General features: G+C 39.3%; 1 protein-coding gene and 1 long non-coding RNA gene across 5 annotated transcripts in view; both read right to left on the bottom strand.

The window, feature by feature from the left end:
- Positions 1-18,857, bottom strand: part of GATB (glutamyl-tRNA amidotransferase subunit B) — a 52,476-nt gene extending 33,619 nt beyond the window's left edge. For 3 of the 4 annotated variants that reach the window (XR_013950211.1, XR_013950212.1, XM_080589424.1), the window contains exons 1-3: positions 18,613-18,857; positions 16,594-16,744; positions 2,745-2,858 (exon numbers count right to left, since the gene is read on the bottom strand). Coding sequence is in view for 2 of the 4 variants with exons in the window: in XM_080589424.1 (XP_080445550.1) it covers positions 2,745-2,858; positions 16,594-16,744; positions 18,613-18,809 (462 nt within the window). In the remaining 2 variants the exon portion in view is untranslated. Of the gene's footprint in view, positions 1-2,744; positions 2,859-14,994; positions 16,487-16,593; positions 16,745-18,612 lie in introns of those variants that run through there. The other variant, XM_080589425.1, reaches the window with a different exon arrangement.
- LOC308194065 lies at positions 7,665-14,976 on the bottom strand. Its single transcript, XR_013950223.1, has 2 exons — positions 8,787-14,976; positions 7,665-8,709 (listed from the first exon to the last, which is right to left on the bottom strand). It is a non-coding gene; the product is annotated as an uncharacterized lncRNA (long non-coding RNA).
- Positions 18,858-19,123: the final 266 nt, after the last annotated feature.

The following is a 19,123-nucleotide window of genomic DNA, read 5'->3' as shown; positions in this document are numbered from 1 at the left end:
GCCTTGGGGCAGAAAATGGACCAGAAGTGGTTCTTCCATGCTTGTGGTTCTGTGATCATGTTAAATCTTGTCTGAAGACAGTAACTGTAGCTCCATCCCCAAGCTGGGACTATCGCTCATCTTCCCATCAGGCTGAATATCCCTCTCTGCCAGTTCAGTAACTTACTCATAAGTGTGGTGGGGAGGGAGGTGGCAGGAAAAAAATATGAAGAAAAGGAGAAAGTTCAGTTTCATTAATGCAGCAATCTACAAGCTAGACACTGCAACCCCCAATGGAGCACACAGCTGATAAATACCACCTCATACTTGGGACTCCATGCAAAGGGGCAGCTCCCAGCCAGAGAAGGGGCTGCCAGTGACAAGGGATTGTAATCACTTCACTGATGTAAAAATACAGAATTGAATCAATTACTCTGTTGAGATAGGGCCCCTATCTCTTCCTCCTTGCTAGCCTGCTAATGCCCCCACTGGTGAGAATTTAAAAAACCTGCCAGTTTCCAATGAACTGGGAGAAGCATTTGTGTATCTTGCAGGGAGGAAGGGCTTACTGTAAAGTTTAAAGATGGTGACAGTGCGTTGGGATGGAGGACAATGGTCTGGCACCGTGAATAGCTCAGCTTATATACGCAATGAAGTGCACGACCTTCTAGCCATAATCACTACAAGAAACATAAAATAATTGACTCTATGCAGACTATGCTAACCAGACAGCTCTTCCCATCTCTTAAAACTTCTCATTAAAATGATTTTTTTAAAGCCTGAAATGGTGAGTGACAATAAATAACAAGAATCCCATTTCCTATCCAAAGCCGTACGCTCATGAGTAACAATAATCCCATTGTCAAAAGACCCTAAGAGCAGGATTTATTTTATCTGCTCTGTACAGCTCATTAGCCTAAACTCCGCATCTTATTACAGAGTTCCTGGCTAGACTGCTTCACTGTGAAATGCAGGTTGGGCAGTTTAATGTCAGCACTTTAAACTACAGAAGTCAGTCACTAGCAAAAAAGAATTACATGTTTCAGGCTAATAAAATCAGCATCTCCTTCACCAAATTTCCATCCATATTTTACAAGACAATCCTATAATTCATGTCTGCAGACAATGGCAGCCCACATGATGCTGTACACTCTTTCTTCTGCTTCACCTTTCTCCTCTAAACACATAGCTGAGGTTTCTTTTACTTGACAACATTCTTTCATATAGTTTCTGTGCAGTAGACTGATAGCAGGAGAAAACACAAGAATATTTGAGATGTTTTCAGTTTAACAGCAGAAGCACCAAAGGTGGTGTGGAAACAGATCTGTGATGTTTTGGTGCTTCTTTATTATGTATAAAGGAATTTTTAAAGTTGTGTTTATTTCTTGATATTTCACTTTTTTTCTCCTTCAGGTCTGGAAATGGGTTCTAAAATAGTTTTACGAGTAAAAAAAAGTATTGATAATTCAAAGTGATAAGGATGTGTTTCATATTCCCGGTAGCTCATTACAAAACTCCCAACAAAAGGGCCTCTCTTAGTAGCTCACAAATACTAGCAAAGTTATCCCCAGAAACAAAATCAGCAATTATATTAACTTCATAGAGGTAAAACTAAGAGTTGCACATTCCCGACGCAGAAGAAAACAGGACACAAATCTCTTCTGAGATCAGGTGTCCAACAGACAACTATAAAATTGTTCTCTTTCCAAGGTGGGAAGCAAATGTATTTCAATGTGTTTTGTGTAACTTCAAAATATTTTCAATGCCTGAACAAACACTGGGAGAGAAGATAGCCTGGTTAATAATACAGCACATCTATACTTTGATTTGGGACCTAAGAAATCTCTCTCTCTGCCTTTCTTGATGTCTGGGATACCTCACCTAAAGAGAGGATAAGCTAACATGCTTGATCTTTCTCAGATAAAATAGAAACTTTTTCTTTCTTTTTATGCAGTCAACAGATCTTCAGCCCCAAATCAGAGAAAGTAAAACTAGTGTTCCTCCCTTCAACAAGTTAAACTGAAAAATCAGAACAAATAAGCTGACAGAAAAAAAAAGTATTTAAAATTATAAAGAAAGAAAAAAATAGAAATTTCTATTTACCAAAATAGAAAAAGAAAGGATTCAAACACTTCTGCACCCTGTTGTAATGACAGAAGTCAGGCCCTTACTGATTTCAGTATTTCTACACCCATATCAAGTGTGGCAAAATGCATTTGACTTCCACTGACACTAACAAATATGAAAACTACCAACAAACCACACTGCAAAGACTCAGTCTTTTTTTTTTTAATTTATTGGAACTACTGACTGAGAAATTTTTAAAGGCAAATTAATTATTTTTAGCTCCTTAAGCACACACAGAAAAGACACTACCATGTTTATACCACTGAAACTTGTTATACATTCACTTGAAATGAAGGGCTATTATCAGACTGCTTTTACCCTAACAGACAATTAGTACTAAGCACCAGGAATGGAGAACTTAGGGGGCAAAGCAGCTCCAGCTCCCAATTCAATTACATTAAGCCACTGGAATCGTGCAGCTAAGCAAGGAGTCAGCAATCAGAGCAATCATATTCAATCAGCGAGCACCAGGGTACAGCTGTCTATTCATCAGGGCACAGCGCAGCATCCTGTTGGGGTGAGCAGAACACTGACTGGAAACAGAAAAAGCATCTCTTCACTCATCCCCTATTGTCACCCATACTCCAGACTTGCCCTTTCCTACAGCTGTAAAGGAGCCACCCACACTGCATACTTACAGGCAGATCTGCATAGAAGTAGTGTTTTCTGTCAAACAAGGACTTCTTGTTTATGCTGCAGTTGAGTGCCAGGCCTGTCATCACTGCTGCTTCTACACATCTCCTGTTGAGAACCTAAGGAAACATGACACAGAGTTTTGCTCAGGTGCTCAGTATGTAACAAACGTGTTTCCCACACACTGCCTTACATGGAGCATATATTCAGTTTTGCTTTCCTTCAGACACCCTTGTATCTCTTTTCTTGTGTGAGTAGTTCTAATTCATCATTAAAGTTGCAGTACCTACAAATCCACAGAGTTTTAAGATGAAAAAAATGTCATTGTCATGTTGTCATGCCACATAAGGAGGTATGCACTGCTCTGGCTTGCTACTTTTGCACACATTACAGTACTCTTGCACACTCAAAGATAAAAAAGACAAATCATAGCAAATGACAACTGACTTGCAACTAGCTGTCATGTCATACTCGGAAAACAATGGACTTGCACAAGGGACTGCAGTGCTATTTCATTAAAACACTTTGTGGTTACAGGTGTTCTGAAACCACAGTGAATTCCTGAGTAATTATCCATAGATTTGCTTAACAACGATGAAATTAAGCACGCTCATGCTTTGTAAAAAGAGAACCAAAGAAACATCAATTGATCCCATGGCTACCAGTATGCACGCACTCCAGTACCCAGGGAACCGATGGCGTTAAGGTTCTTGCAAAACGCCACGTGAGCTGAAGACCCAGCAAGGCCTTCATAAAGAAATAAAGGAGTTGAAACGCAATTTCTCACAATGAATCCACCACTCTCAGTGTTACACCTTTCTAGCTCCTCAGCAGGTTCAGGATCCAGAGGATAAAGAAAATTCCACTCCCGAAAGTACTAACAAGCAATGTTTCATAATTATAGCTTTTTTCAAATGTGCTCTCATTAATTTAACAGTTGGTTCAACTAATATCAAATTGATAAAAATGGAAAAAAAATAAAAAAGACTGAGTTTGCCTTAGTGCAACTCCAACATGCTCACATTTACAGTGTTTTGAAGCAGGAACGGAACTTTATTCATCTTATTCTGCATTGTAGAGCTGCCAAGAAGTCAATTTCTGGACCATTAAAGAAGCACACTAGGTAAAGGTATTTACATGATTTCATCTGCATTGACCAAAACATAAAAGGCTTGAATACTGTTTTCTTCAATGTTTCTGACAGAATTTGGTTTTTATATTTACCAGCCTGGTTTCTGAAAACAGATTAAGCAGCTGTACATTGTTCACAGCCCATGTGTTTACCTCAAAAAGGAATCTCTTTGCGTTACTCCTCGAGTATTTTAGAAATCAAAACTTCACTGAAAAATAGGAGAAACTCTTCATATAAGAGAAATTTAAAAATTGCTTATACTGTTGAGAAAGTAAGTATTTAAGACATCTAACATGGGAACTTTCAGATCTTTAGTGTAGCTATAGATGGCTAGCTACAACACATCATCTGTTGCAGAATATTTTATTTATTAAAAATTTTAAAAGACACATAGAACAGATTTCAAAACAGATAAGAGGAAGAACAACTTCCCTTTGAAATAGATCTGCAGCAAAATGAACGCAATTAGCCCTGACTGTAATCTAAAGTAAAACAGGTAACTTCAAAATATTACTTTATCCTAGTATCATGGCTGCAGTTCATTACATAGTAGATGATCCTGTTTTCAGCAATTAGATGCTTCCAGGCAGAAGAGAGACTTTTTTTTTTTTACTGTTTAAAAAAGCTCCTAACAATGCTTATAACAGTTCAAATTGTTCAATGTTTGAAACACCACAACATTTCTAACTGCACCAGCAAAATTTCCTCCTTCTAAAGCCTTATGGCATGACACTACTCAGCTTTACAAATGAGAGAGGACTATACCCGTCAGCCCTTTAACCAGAAACCATTAAGGCTCCATAAGGACCAGGGAGACTCAAAACACCACTGCACCGAAGCAGTGAACACATGCCTGATGTCCTGCTGCGTTTCCTGCCAGCAAAGGGATTGTGACTGACTCCAGTCTGAGAAGAAGGCAAAACCGAAGTCCCAAGCTGCAGTCCACTAGAGCCTCAGAGGATGTTCTACAAACACAGGTAGAGTTTAGCCAATGATTATGATTCAACTATCACCTTTGACTACTACTTCAGTTTTTGCTTCAAACAAGATAGACTGTACCTTACCCATTGCTCTAAGGGATTAATACTGTTTGGGGGTGGAGGAAATAATTTCCATATACTTACTACTTATATCTCCCAGAAGCTTTTGTACTACAACTGATGAACCATTTTGGTGGCCCTGGGGAAAAACTAGCATAAATACGTAAAATATTCATTATTTTCTATGCAGTATTACTAAGCATTTGGATGGCTGCAACGTGTATCTGTGCCCAGCGTATTGGATCACAGTAGCCCAGTCGTTGTACATACAACATTACTCATTCACTACTCTCACTTCCTGTGGTATTTCTTGACCACTGTGGTGACAGAAGACACTGCAAAATGAATCTTTCCCCCAGCGCCATGCTGAGACGTCCTTTCTCTGGCCCTGTTTGACTAGGAAAAGCAGATGACCCTCTACTTCCTCAAAAAAATCAAAAGTTATCTAATATTGCTCCACTTCTGAAGTAACTATCACTACCCATTTCAGCCATTTATAATCAAAGCTGTGTGCATAAAGCAGAATTGGTTAAGCAAACTACTAATTTTCCTTCAAACAAGTTTAGCTTCTCAAATAATCTACAGTGATAAATATCAATTCAGTATGTGAAACTTCCCATACTAATGACCTAGAATAAGTCCCCCCAGCTTGTTTAGGTGGTAAGCTGTTATTAAGTTGACAGCTTTGACTAGCACCAAAGATTTAAATTACTGGCTTGAACTGACAAGCTGCCAGTCTGATATGCTAGCAAAGTGCTGGCCTTGAAAGAAAGCTATGCGGTTCCTGGAATAGCTATGGACAAAACACAACAGTCTAGAAAGTCTTCTTAAATATTTCTGGTCTTCTAAAACAGAAGCATCTCTCCTAGGTATTTATTTCATGAAATTCCTAGAGATCTATCACAGAAAGAAATGTGAATTGTTTGTACGGGAAACTCATGAGACACCTTAACAATGGCATCACAACATCAGCATCATTTCACTTGTAGCTAGGCTATCCTGCTAGAGCACCATGGTAACTGAGAGTTAAAGGAATGAAAGAACAATCCAGCTAGGATCTTGTTTTTTCTGATACTTGTCTATTCTTTACATCTAGTTCACAAGTGGAAAGATTCCTTTTAAAAATTTATCATCTTTATTTGCAAGGTCGGTTTAATCAAGACCTTGGTTTTAAATGCAGGACTATTCAATAGCTATACAAAAGTACACGCATAATACCTTCAACGGCATAAATTCCCATCAAAAGCAAATTTTAACAGTTTTTTTTTTCCTTAACAGCAGGTTTACTCCTTATACTAATACATTAGAAAAGCTAATCTTCACCCTTTAAGGTGAAGATATCTGTTTCTATATTTAGTAAATGATCATTTTTACACTTTAAGAGAGTAGACATAGAGCTTTTTGTTTTGCTCATGAGTAATATATAGGATAAGCAGCCTTTCAGTACTTAAAGGGGGCTTATAAAAAGACCGAGAACAACTTTTTACTTGGGCAGATAATGATAGGACAAGGGGGAATGGTTTTAAACTAAAAGAGGAGAGACTTATATTAGATGTTAGGATGAAAATCTTCACTCAGAGCCTGGTGAGGCACTGCCACAGGCTGCCCAGAGAAGCTGTGGATGCCCCTTCCCTGGAGGTGTTCAAGGCCAGGCTGGATGGGGCTTTGGGCAACCTGGTCTGGTGAGAGGTGTCCCTGCCCATGGCACGGGGCTGGAACTGGGTGGGCTTTAAGGTCCCTTCCAACCCAAGCCAGTCTATGGTTCCATGGTAAGTGAAAAAAATATAAAAAAAAGAAACACCTAAATCTCCTTCCTGAAAAGATGTTCATTTCTGCTACCCCTTAAAAAAAAAAATCTTTATTGTAGCGGTGGGTTCCCAGAGGCCTTTGTTACAGAACAAAGTGTTCCTTGTACTAAACACAGTATAATCAACATAATTTCCCCCAAATTAAGAAAAATATATATTGATTCCGGGTCACACATTTTAATAAAGTAGGTTCCATATTAATTGGCTATCTTAAAACCTTCACTCCTACTTATAAACATGAAGAAATCAGCATCCTGTGATTAACTACATGACTATTTATCTTGGAAATATTTAATTCTAGCTCCTTTTAATCTAAAATAACAGCTGGAAGAAGGAAGTAGTGCAATGTACTTAGCCCGCTCTCTGTAGACAAGGCAGTAATCTCTAGAAACCTCAACAGATATATCTAGTCATATTTCCTGTTACTCCTATTTCATATCACTCTGATTTTTATTTGCTTCCATTAACGGATATATTCAGTTTTATTATTCTTGCAGTTTTAAAAGTACTGACCTGCTCCAATATATGATTCTTTGAAGTGCATTCATAAGTTAAACTTCAAAATAAATTATTCTCATATCCACTTAGTCCAAATGTAATTGCGACTGTTCAATCTGATACTGTAGTTGAGTACTTCAACCCAGAGTTCTTCCTTGGCATCCTCCCGCACATACAGAAGGGGATAACTGTCTTGTAGCTATGCATGTACCGAATGTACACGGCAACAAATGAAGAGTTAACCACATCCCAAATAAACCATTTATTTCAATAGGATCATTGGGAATCATACCCCATCCCCTTTGGCATACAATATTTTTTTTTTTAAAAAAAAAAAGAACAAGCCAACATAAGTCTTGCCATTTGTTTGGTCTGCAAAGAACCTACATATTGCAACAAATGAGGTCACTAACTGCAGGATAAATTTAAAACGAAGGCCAGCTTCAGTTTATGTTTTTTTTTTTTTTTTTTTTTTTCATTTCAGTCCAGCATCTACTTCACAGCATATTTCCAGTCTTAAGATGAGCATTACATTCTTAACCCTAAGGAAAGGTGCAAGAGTGCAGAGGAGAAAGCAGCAGACATTTTAAATAAAGATCTTAGATTAACAGAAAGAGACTCTAGCTTAAGCAAAGAGAACAAAATGGCAACTGAGAAGTTGAAGCAGTATATTTTGGTTAAATATATCATTACATTTTGTAACCTTATCTTTCTGCTGTCTGGTACCAAATATATATATGCTGCTATACAAAACATATTATTATCCTTAACCTTGTCTGGTGGCAAAGAACAGGGAACAGGGAACTCTGACATCTTAAGAAGTGCCCGGCTCCTAAACACATTACTTTACATGTATCCAAAGAATAACAGGGCACATTCTCTGAAGATGAAGAGCCAGTGTGAGAGCTTGTATCACAAGGCTTAGAATAGGAGGAGTTATCTTCCAGTGGCAATGATAATCACAAAAATTCAGCAGCAGTAGGGAGAAATTCTGATCCCTGAGAGTAAGAAAACCAGGAAGTTTAACACCAAATTCAAAGCTCTTTAAATACTGACTGACTTCTGGGTTTCTCAGTCCTCTGAGACAGGGTTTGCTAAAACCCACAGAAGGAAAAATCCATTCAGACCACTCTGTGGGCAAAGTGCTCAATGTTCTCTTCTCAGTGGAAAAAAAACTGTTTCTGGGGTGCTAGTGAGGCAACCAATCCAGCGGCATTGCCTCAAAACAGGGATCTTGGTGTCTAAAATTCCGTCATCCCTGGCTACAACTGGATAAACTTCTACCATTCGGAACTGGTTCCAGAAGCAGAAGACAGAAGAACAACACAATAGAGATACAATGGTTCATGATATCCATAATCACTCTGTTTCCATGGCATTGCCATCAAGAAGTCCACTATCTAACATCTATACCCACCCTGCTGACAGTACCATCTTCTGAGCCACATGGCTTTTTTGACCTGTCATAAGGATGCTTCCTCTGTTACGCCACCTGAAACACAAACCACTGCCAGTGCTATCTGGTCCAGGAGAAGCTAAATACAGGAAAAGCCAGTGAAAAAAACTCACTGGTTCTAGAGGTAGGGGACTGAGCAATGGCTAAAACCTAAGTTACAGAATGAGATCAAATCCAAAGTCAGCCAGAGCTTTGAGGCAGACCTTCTCAGACCTTTTTTCCTATGCTGAGCTCTGCAAAAAAAAACAAACACATTAATAAAGACTTTTACACATGAATAATGTCTGCTTTCTTCAACATAACTTATATTGCTTAACTTGTTTAAGAGGGAAAATTCAGAGCATTTAGTACCGAATGGAAATAGAAAGTCTTTCTAAATCACCCCACTGCCTTATTTACCCTTGCAGGTGGTTCTTGGCATGTAGGCTTGTGGAGGGCCAGCTCCCTTGTTATCAAATCCCCTGCAACAAATTCAGAACTTTGATACACATTGACTGTCATTCTCTTGCACTTCTAAATCTTGGCTATCTGCCCTCTGCTCCTTGTTGCAATCTTTAAGTACACTAAAAGCTCCCAGCCCTTCGCTGCTACTCCCTCATCCCTTCTTCCTCTGTTTGCAGTCTCCTGAAACATGCTTATTTGCTCCTCAAAAAAGGTGCCATCTTTCCCTCCAGGGTGGTTCTTCTGACCTAGATCTCTTAAGAGAGCACAACTTACAAATTGAGAGTAAAACAGAATTCTAACACACACAAGAATAACAGTAATTCAAGCAAACAATAGGTGACATGCTGCAACAAGTCTTGCAAAAAGCTATTAAAAAAGCAAATTAAAATTCTTTTTTAAAAGGCAAGTTTGTTTGCTTTTGGTTAAAATTCTTGGTTAAAAGACAAGAACAGCAGGACCAATGAAAATTAATTTCCTATAAATAACTGTCCAAGTTTGTTTTACCTAAGCAGTGAGATCAGCACTGTCTCCTCCATGATTCCCTTCACCTCTTCCCCACTTCATCAAACATGTCAAACTGAGTATGAACTGTCACAAATACCTGAATATCAGCAGCCCAAATAAAGCTAGTAGCAGTGGGGAGAAGAGAGCAGACTCAAATGCTATTTTCCTCTTCCTGCACTTGCTAATAGATTCACAAAAACCTCTACAGTCCAAAATCTTTTTAGACAAATTGGGCTGAACCTGGCAGCGGAACTGCAAAACTAACATTTCTGTATGGAAAACAATGGTTGCAATAGCAAAATCTGCACATATAACTAATAAACTCCAGTGGCACAAGCTTACATATTCCTTCCAAAATCAAAAATACAGCCATAACATATTTACAGTGCCAAGGTGGCTGATTGAGAGGAAAACACAGAGAAATAAATTAATTTTACCCTAAGAACCAATTACAGCCGAATTGCACCAAGATAAGTTTCAAGCAAAATACATAAAACTGAGAGTTATGCAACATTACACATGAGACAGCTAACCATGATGAGAACAAAGACCCAGTCTACAATTATCTGTCATCAAACGCTGTTGGACAGTGTTTCCTAAATACCTTTTAATGAAAAAAGTCTTCAAAGAAAAAATTGTTAATAAGAAGAACAAAGAAGCAAGATGTCAGTTTGCAAAGGTAAAATGCTAAAAAAAATGGTAGAACCATGATTGCTACTGAAGCTCTTTCTTAACAGAGCACTGTTTTCACATGCATATGTACACTCCGCTACCTTGGATTTCCTCAAAAGGAGTCACCTGGAACCAGACTGGCTGTCCACATACTGAGAGAAAATTAAATCAAATTCTTAAGGATGCCAAAGCATATCTAGTGACTGATAAGAGAAGGAATAGAAATTTGCCTCCCCGCAAAATCACCCACAGTTCAAAGTTAAAATAAATTCCCAGCACACAAATAAAAACTACTCCAAAAGCCTAATGTGCATTTCAGCAGCAATTTCAGACTGAATCGGGAAAGAGGGGACACTGATCTGTCTAGCTGTCATGTAATGGTCATGCTATCCTACCATATCAGAGGTGGCACAGGATAACTTCAGTAGCAGAACTATGTGAAAGAAAGGAAACAAGATACTGCAAACACCAGCTCCCCACTATGAAGTAGAAGAAAAATCTGTATAAAGCAAAAGGTAAAGCAATAAAAACCAACACAAAAGGAGATAAGTGAAAATACGTAGATAACATCAGTGATGCATTGAAGGATCTACTGAAATAGGTGACAGCAAGATGTTATATCAACTCAACGCAGTTCTAACAGGCAAGTTTACATCAGCCAGAGGGACCTGTTCAGGATGAACAGCAAAGCCAACAAGAAGAAAAAGGAAGAGAGCTCAATAGGTAGCACAGTTTCTGAGATGTTAAGGAGACAAAGCCCTACAGGAGTTGTTAGCCTTGACAAAAAGATTAAAACACCCAGAATGAACATTGCAACTTCTCACAAATAAACAAGACATAGCAAAAAGTAGGAGAAAATCTTACAGGGTACTCCTTCAAAGCTTGACAGAAGAGCATTGACAAACATCACCAAACACTTCAAAGCACAAGAGCAGAGGCATCTCCAGAAAAATGGTATTCACAGTTAAGCGTGAAATAATTTTGACCCAAGCAACTGCAGTAACTGAGGAAGTGTAATGCTTCTCAGACCCCAATGAAGAAGACCAGTTCCACATATAACCACCCCAGGCTGTCAGTGATCCTATGAAAGAGAAGAAAATACAATGAGGAGCACCCCTCATTCTAAGCCAGCCCTGAAAGTCACCTGAAGCAGGCCTCCTTAATCTTTCAAAGACTTCTCCTGACCAGTACAACAGTGCTGAACTGCTTAATAGCTTGAAATTACATAGGTAGGCTCTAATCCATCACCTACGCAGAAATTCAAGGGTCTATGAACTGCGAAGGCCTTCTCAGGGAGCAATCATTTGAAAGTCTGTTTCTCTCCCCCATTTTTTTTCTAAACTAAGTGGTATTTTCTTTTTACAGGCTTACAGGGACTAGGACTAACATACATTGTAAGCTGGGGCTGTGTGAACAACAAAAGGCTGTTAACCACTGATGATACAATGCATGTAGCAAACCCAAATATCATCAGGAATGAAAGGACTGTGACAGATAGGTACCATGAATTTCTAAGAAAATGTCTCCTTTTTTCCACTTGAGTACAATTATTACAGCTTTAGTGAAAGAAATAGCAAACAGTTAAATAGAACCTATACATAAGTAAATGGTTTTAAACAAGTATGCACTCAGTTTTTCCTTCAGGCACTGCTACTAATTTATTTTTAGAGGAGAGTTGAAGGATACAACAATCTAAGCACATGTGGTTTCAAAGAAGAAAAGAAAATTTAGATTACAACACCTAAACCAACTTGCATACAAAGATCCCAAGACTGTCCGGTTCCTCAAGAAAAGTGTGTGCAATTAAAAACGTAGTTATCAAAAGGAAAGCTAAGAAACAGGGTTTTTCAAAGCAATGTAGTACAATAAGGGAGTAAATTTATACGCATGCCAGCAGGATTGTCAAAACACAACTGGAGTCACAAGTTGATAAAGCAGCTGCTGCAGTCACCAGATCTAACAGGCATGGGATATCAAAAAATCTAGTTTCAAGTTGTAAAGTATAAATTCTAGTCTCAGTGTTTCTGTTCCAACATGTATAAGATGGTGACAAATCCACCAGGATCCATACCAACCTCCCAGTGCCTTTGAACATAAGTGCATCAGGTAAATCCCGTATGTTAATATCATCTAAAATTCATTATGATGTCTGATAATCTATCACCCAAACCACCTGTAAAAACACTGGGTATCTCCCACTGCCAAGGATGGATGCAATCTCAACACAGGAAGGGGAACTAAAGCATCCTCCACATCCCCGAGCTGGATATTACCACTGCCAGGTCCCTGGGCAGCTATGCACTGGGACTGTGCATAGTACTGCAGGGGGGGAAGACAACAGCATGATACGCGTGCTCTCAGCTACTGAGCAGTGCTGCAGTCACATTCCTTAGCTTTAGAGAAGTCAGAGGTCGGACTTCAGGTTGCTAGTAACGCAATATCTGAAGGAGCAAGGACTAACAGCTATTCTAGCCCCACTTTCTTCCATGAACAGGTGTATCGATTGCACGAATGTCACTGTACAGCTGAGGGAAGACACAGCAGGGTGCAAAGGCTTCCTTCCACAGTGGGAAAACTGAAGGGTTTTAAATTGAGGATATGAAAATCTCAGTACATCATAGCAGCACTGGGTGAGTTGCCAAGTGCTTAAGGATGTCTAATGAAACAGGGAAAATATATATATTCAGATAAAATCATGATGTTCTACAGCAGTGTTCAACACAGTCCTTACTCTACTTTTTCTAAGGTCAGATGGAATTTATCTTTTCTTCATTAGAAACAGAGCTTGATGATTACCTGTGTTTCAGAAAACTCCACCTTACAAAAAGATAAAACAGACACTGTTCACGCTGTGAAGATAATAAAATTCAAACGCAAGAGAAGGTGTCAAAAATTTCAAAATACTTAAGGCTGTAGGGTTAACATTCATTCAAATCTGATTAACTTAAACCTTGGTTAGTAAATCCTAGGTTATTTCTTAGTATACCTGCATACAAAGAAACAGGATCAGGTTTTCACTTTAGTCATGAAGGATACAAACACAAAATGTGCATCTTCTGGTTCTGGTGTGATTAGCAACAAAGACTAAGCACAGACAACAAAGGTTTCAGCCTTCAGTTACTAGATCTATCATCTTATTTCTTAGGCTGAGCTATAATTAACTTTTAGTCAGCCAGCTGAAGCATGAGAACAGCTGGATTCACTTTCTGTGAGGCCAGTCTCATCTTCATAAACATTTATAAAGATTCTCAGAATTTTCAAAGAAGATTTATCAGACTGGAAGTGAAACGACATTTATGGATCCTCAGAAGAATTTTAAATCAACCTACATGTACACATAATGCATCATATGCAGCTCGGTGTAGCTTAATACTTTCTACATAACAGGTTCTCTAAATACACCATGCTAATTTGATTGCCAAGTCCATCTACCTGGTAAACAAAACATAACAGGTACGCTTTGCACACTTCATTAAATTTTAAAGGTTTGTATATTGTCCCAAAGAGACGCAATCCTTGGAGTAATTGAGTAGGATGCTATCTGGCCTAGGGGTGAGGGTTCCATCACCACAGGACATGAAAATGAAGCCTGTAGAGCAGTGTGGGATGTGCCCTCCAGTCTTACTATTTCTTAATCTACCTTCTTAATTAAAGCTTTACCATGTCATTTTTTCTGCTTCATGCCGAACAGGAGTACACCTGCATCGCTGTTCTTGCCTGTAGCTGTCTCAGAGGCACATTATGAAAGCGGCATAGTGAAATGGTCGTGACACTAACACTGTTTTTGATGGTCCTCTGAAGGCCTACTTGCAGCAGGAACATGTAATAAATTGTATGACACTACAGGAGGAAAATATAAAGCAGAAAGATGGAGGAGGTCTAAACAGATTCCTCTAGTTTCCCCTCTACTGTGCAGAACACAGCAAAGTATCATGCCCACACTGATTAGTGACCAAGAAATGTATAACAAGTAGAAAAGTTCCCCTTAGCACCATTCTTTCTGGTCCCACTGTGAAGCAGCAAACACTAGCATGGTTGTCTGTCATAGCCATATCATAGTCCCACGGTAAGCTTAAATCCCTGTGACACTGAGAACTGTCACTATACTTCTCAGTTTATAACAGTAGTTATTCTCCGCTGCAGACAGAACAACCACTATATTTTTCAGTTCTGTTAAGACTTTGCTCCTATTTTTTAAAATTTCTCATCAAAACAGAGTTGGAAGGCCAAATATTTACCTTCTAAAGAGACTTATTAGACAATAATCTGAACGTTTGTTGTTACTTTATTTTTTTAATAAATATTTAGAAATTTTCAGAATCTACCTTCTATCTTTCTAAATCCACTGAAATCTATCAAATTCTACTTCTGGTACTACTGCTATATAAAAAAACATATAGTTACTTCAAGAAAATAAGCTCAATTGTTTGCTGCCAGAACAAAAAGTGTTCTGACATTAATTCGTGTGCGGCAAATACAATATGAAAATAAAGGTATGACTACAGACTGGATTCTGTACCACATTCTAGCCTGCAAGAACTGGTATTTTGTAACATTCACTTTCAACTCTATTTTCAGCAGTACTACAGTGAGAAAAATCTTTCTTTTTGTAGAAATAAAAGCACCTGGGAGAAGCTAACACAGAATCACTACTTTTCAATTAACCTAACCGTCCGGCTTTCGCATCTCAGGTGCAGTTACCTTCTCTGCCAAAGCCCACGTGTATCGGTGCGTTCTCACAAAGGCCATACCAAGCCTCATTTGTAAGCACTGCGACAGAGAAAAGCAAGCCAAAAAAGCCCCAACCTGGACAAATAGAAATGTACATAAAAATGAAACTCTACATAAATACTCATTTTTGTTCTTTCAAGAACAGATTTTCTGCTTGACTGAAGACAAGCATTAGACAATTTAACAGGATTTCTGTGCATTCATAGAATGTTAAGTAGCTGTAAAACAAAAATTTGAACCCTTTTAAATTCTGTGATTATGAACTCCCTAACCTTGGCCTACCCCCAAATGAAATTAACTCATCTTCCATGTTTCAAGTCTAACTGGGATTCAAGTCTAAAACCAAGTGATTGCATAAGATTCCCATTCTCTCTGGAAAGTTTTCAAGATTTCCATATAGTTAGATCTGAAACTCAACCCTGAATTGGCACTGAGGCCAGAGTCAAGTCCAAATTTTATCAGCATCTAACCTCTACTTTCTTAGGTTTCAATATCTTTGCGAATACAGGATGAATATATCAACTTATTTCTCTCTTTAAGGATCACACAGCACATATCAAACCCCTAGAAATACACCTGTAAGTTAATTCTCAATTTTATATCATTTAAGGCTATAACACGGTGAAGAAAAGCTTCCAACAGATTAAAAAAATACATCTGCAATTGGAATTCAAACCTCCATTCTAACAAATATACTCAGGGAAGCACTTTTGCATAAAATAATTTGACCCCATTATAATCTCTGCATGTTTGTTGCATGAAGCAATGTAAAGTCTATTCACTACTTACATTTGCTGTTCAGCGTTATACTTTTTTCTTTTTTTTAACTATTATATTAAACTTGTTAGATTTCCAGAGAATTCTACAGAAGCACTGTCATAGCCATCACAAACAATGAAGTTATAATTAAGCTGTGACTACAAAAATGTATTATGCTGTCCCTAAAAAATTCCCATTGCCAAGCACTAGCTATCTATTCTGACTTATTAGCTCACAATGTTTCACACAGATTCTTTTTTTTTATATTATTTTTTAATTTTAATTATGTTGCACCGGAAATAGGAACAGTTGACACTTTCCTAAATCAGAGAGTTTCTACTAAGGAAACTAAGTAACCCTGTAGTGAGACATTCCAAATGCCAAATGACAGCTACATAAACACACATATGGCAAAGTAACATCAAATGGCCACTTGGAAATAAATCTAAGATGTTCTTCTCTCACAGGATTTTAAGTACCTCTCATATCTAAGGAATTTCCTGTGTGGCATACTAACCAAATACACCCACTCTGGCCTCAGAGAAATACCGTGATTCATTTAATATGTCGCAAAGACAGTCCTTATTTTTTTCCTTTGCAGGGGATATCAAATATCTGCAGTGATAACCAGGGAGTCAGTAGACTAAAAAGAAACAGTATTGAGCATCTCAAATTATCAAACAGACAGAAAATAGACAAATGTGTAAAAGCAGTTCTATAGTCAAATATTAGAAAGAAAAGAATATTAGAAATATACCCAAAGTTGGCTGACATAAATTCTGATAAAAGTTAAGTTGAAACATAACTTACCGGTAAAGTTCCTGGTAAAGAAGCATCAAAGAAAGATACCAAAGAGTTAGGAGGTGCTGCAAACTGGACTTGGGAACCAGAGAAGAGTTTTGAGTTGGAGCTGATCTGTGCATGAATTTCCAGACCCACAACTGGTACCCATGGCGCAAGACTGAAAAGGAAAGAGGAGAAGGGAAATGTAGTTAAAGTATAGATGATGTTATCTACACAAAACTATCTATGATTCTAGATTAAAAACATAAACATCTAAAAATACAAGAATTAAAACCTGTTTAGTTATTTGTCAAAAACTAAATTGCAATTGTAAAAATTTGCAAGTGGTATCAAAATCCATCTACAGTGTGACGGCAAAGGTTGTGTTGCAATATTGGAGACAAGGCACTAACTCAATATATAAAGACAGGACTGTATGGCAAAGTGTCTTGACTATATGCTGGACAGAATGCTGTAAGAAAGAAAATATAATGGTCTGAAACTTTTAACTTTGCCTTATATGAGAAATCTTACAGAAATTAATGAGGCAAACTTGCATGCTGAATGAACCCTAATTTGGTACCCCATGAAAATCACAAAATCATCATAAATATCAATTACTTCTCATGTAGTTTGATAAATCTCCAGCAGACAGGTGGCATAATAAATTATGTATTCTTTGTCAGACAGTCACTTGCATGCTGGGAAAGGTGGCTCTCCAGAGCAGCGTTAGTAGCATATTAGCATAAACATTAGTAATGTGGTAATTGAGAAATCACAATTTCAACTAGAGAGCTACTGCTCTCTGAACATACTCCATAGAATAAAGCTTCTCTATATCATGTGAAAAGTAATTGCAATTCTCACATCCATAACCTTTATATGGACAAGGGAAAAGGGTCACCTTTACAGTATGAATTGCTTGACAGTTTCTGTAAGTAATTATCTGGCCTTGTACAAATGAAGTGGCACAAATAATATTTCAGTGATGAAATCACATTTCTGTGGCAAGAGACTTCAGCAATATAAGTACCCAGATAGCTATAGCAGATAAGCGAGCTATGGAAAAACATTAAACAAATATATCAAGTATAGTGTTCCTTCCAAAGGTGAACGTAATACACTGCCAAGATTTTAGTTCTCTGTCCTCCAACAGCTGAGGGCATCCCTACAAACACAAAATTAGAGATGCAGATACCACTTATATTGCTGCTATAGGAAGAAGTATTGTCCTAAAGGATTAAGGTTCAGATGTTTAAAGCATCCAATACATTTTTTCTTTACTGAAACATTTTCTTCGGTGTTTTCCTCTACTCGTAGAAAATACCTCATCTGGGGGGAAAAAGTGGTGTTTTTTTTTTTTCTTTCTTCCCAGGACAACTTATCTCACAGTTTCCTGTTTCTTTGGATATGTATCCCCATCGCATCATGACACCACTCCCTCAGCATGTTTGCTCACACTCAGATAAAATGATCCATACATCAAACAGTCCTGAAGTCCTACTCGCAATACTGCTGAGAAACCTTGAGTTTCTTCCTGTGTTTGCTCAAGGTTTACATTTATCTATGTCTCCAAATAATCAAACCAAAGCAGCATACTTCTGCTGGCAGCTACATAATTTCATCTAGGTGATCAGTCGCTCAGAGAAGCCTGAATTTTGACAGAGAACATGAAAGCTTGTATATGCCACAACTTTCAGTCGCAGCAGGAGGAAAGCGTTCAGTCCCAGGCAGCACTGTCAAAATTTCGCGTTTCTCCACCAGAAACGAGAGCTTCCTTGGGACCCGATGGAAACGTGCGCAGCGCTTGCTGCTTGAACCCCTACCACAGGAACGCCAGGCTATTTGCCTGTGTGCTAACCAGATCAGAGACAAACGTGTCTCTGTGACAGTCTGTGTGTTTTTAAGCTCGATCAGTACGTGCTGTCAGCTAGGAGGCGGCTGTAGCTGCCTCACAACCCTGACAGGAGGGTATTCAAGCGGGCCGCCCTGAGGGCCCCGCCGCCCGCCACCCGAGCCCGGCCCCAAGCCGTCCCGGCACCGTACCCGCTCTTCCCCGCCGGCACCGCCCCACCTCCGGCGTTACGGGCGACGACCCGCGGGGGGCGGCAGGCGGGGACGGGGACGGCGACATGGACAAGGGCAGGGATAGGGATGGGGATGGGGACGGGGACGAGTCCCCCGAGGCCGCGCCGCCACGCCCGGCGCCAACCCCCACCGCAGCCCAGCGCCGCCGCCGCCATTTTGCCTCGCCAAAGGCTCGGAGGCTTCTCCGCAGTGCCCCCTGGGAAATGTAGTCCGCCGAGCGCAGTGGCTGCGCGGAGAGGTGGGCGGGGGGACTACAACTCCCGGCAGGCCCCGCGTCTCGGCTCCGCCTGAGGGGGCGGTAATGGCGGGCGTCGGCCTCGGCGAGGCGAGGCGCTGTGTGCTCCGTCAGCTCCCCAGGGTAGGGGTGCCGCGGAGGCCTCGCCACAGCACAGCTGAGGACCGGGAGCCCCACGCTGCGCACCCCTACCCTGACACACTGATTTAAAAAAAAAAAGTAAGAAAAAAAAAT

The sequence above is a fragment of the Anser brachyrhynchus genome (genome assembly GCF_964034855.1).
Source record: "Anser brachyrhynchus genome assembly, chromosome: 4".
NCBI lineage: Eukaryota > Metazoa > Chordata > Aves > Anseriformes > Anatidae > Anser > Anser brachyrhynchus.
This window is presented reverse-complemented; position numbering and strand designations above follow the sequence as displayed.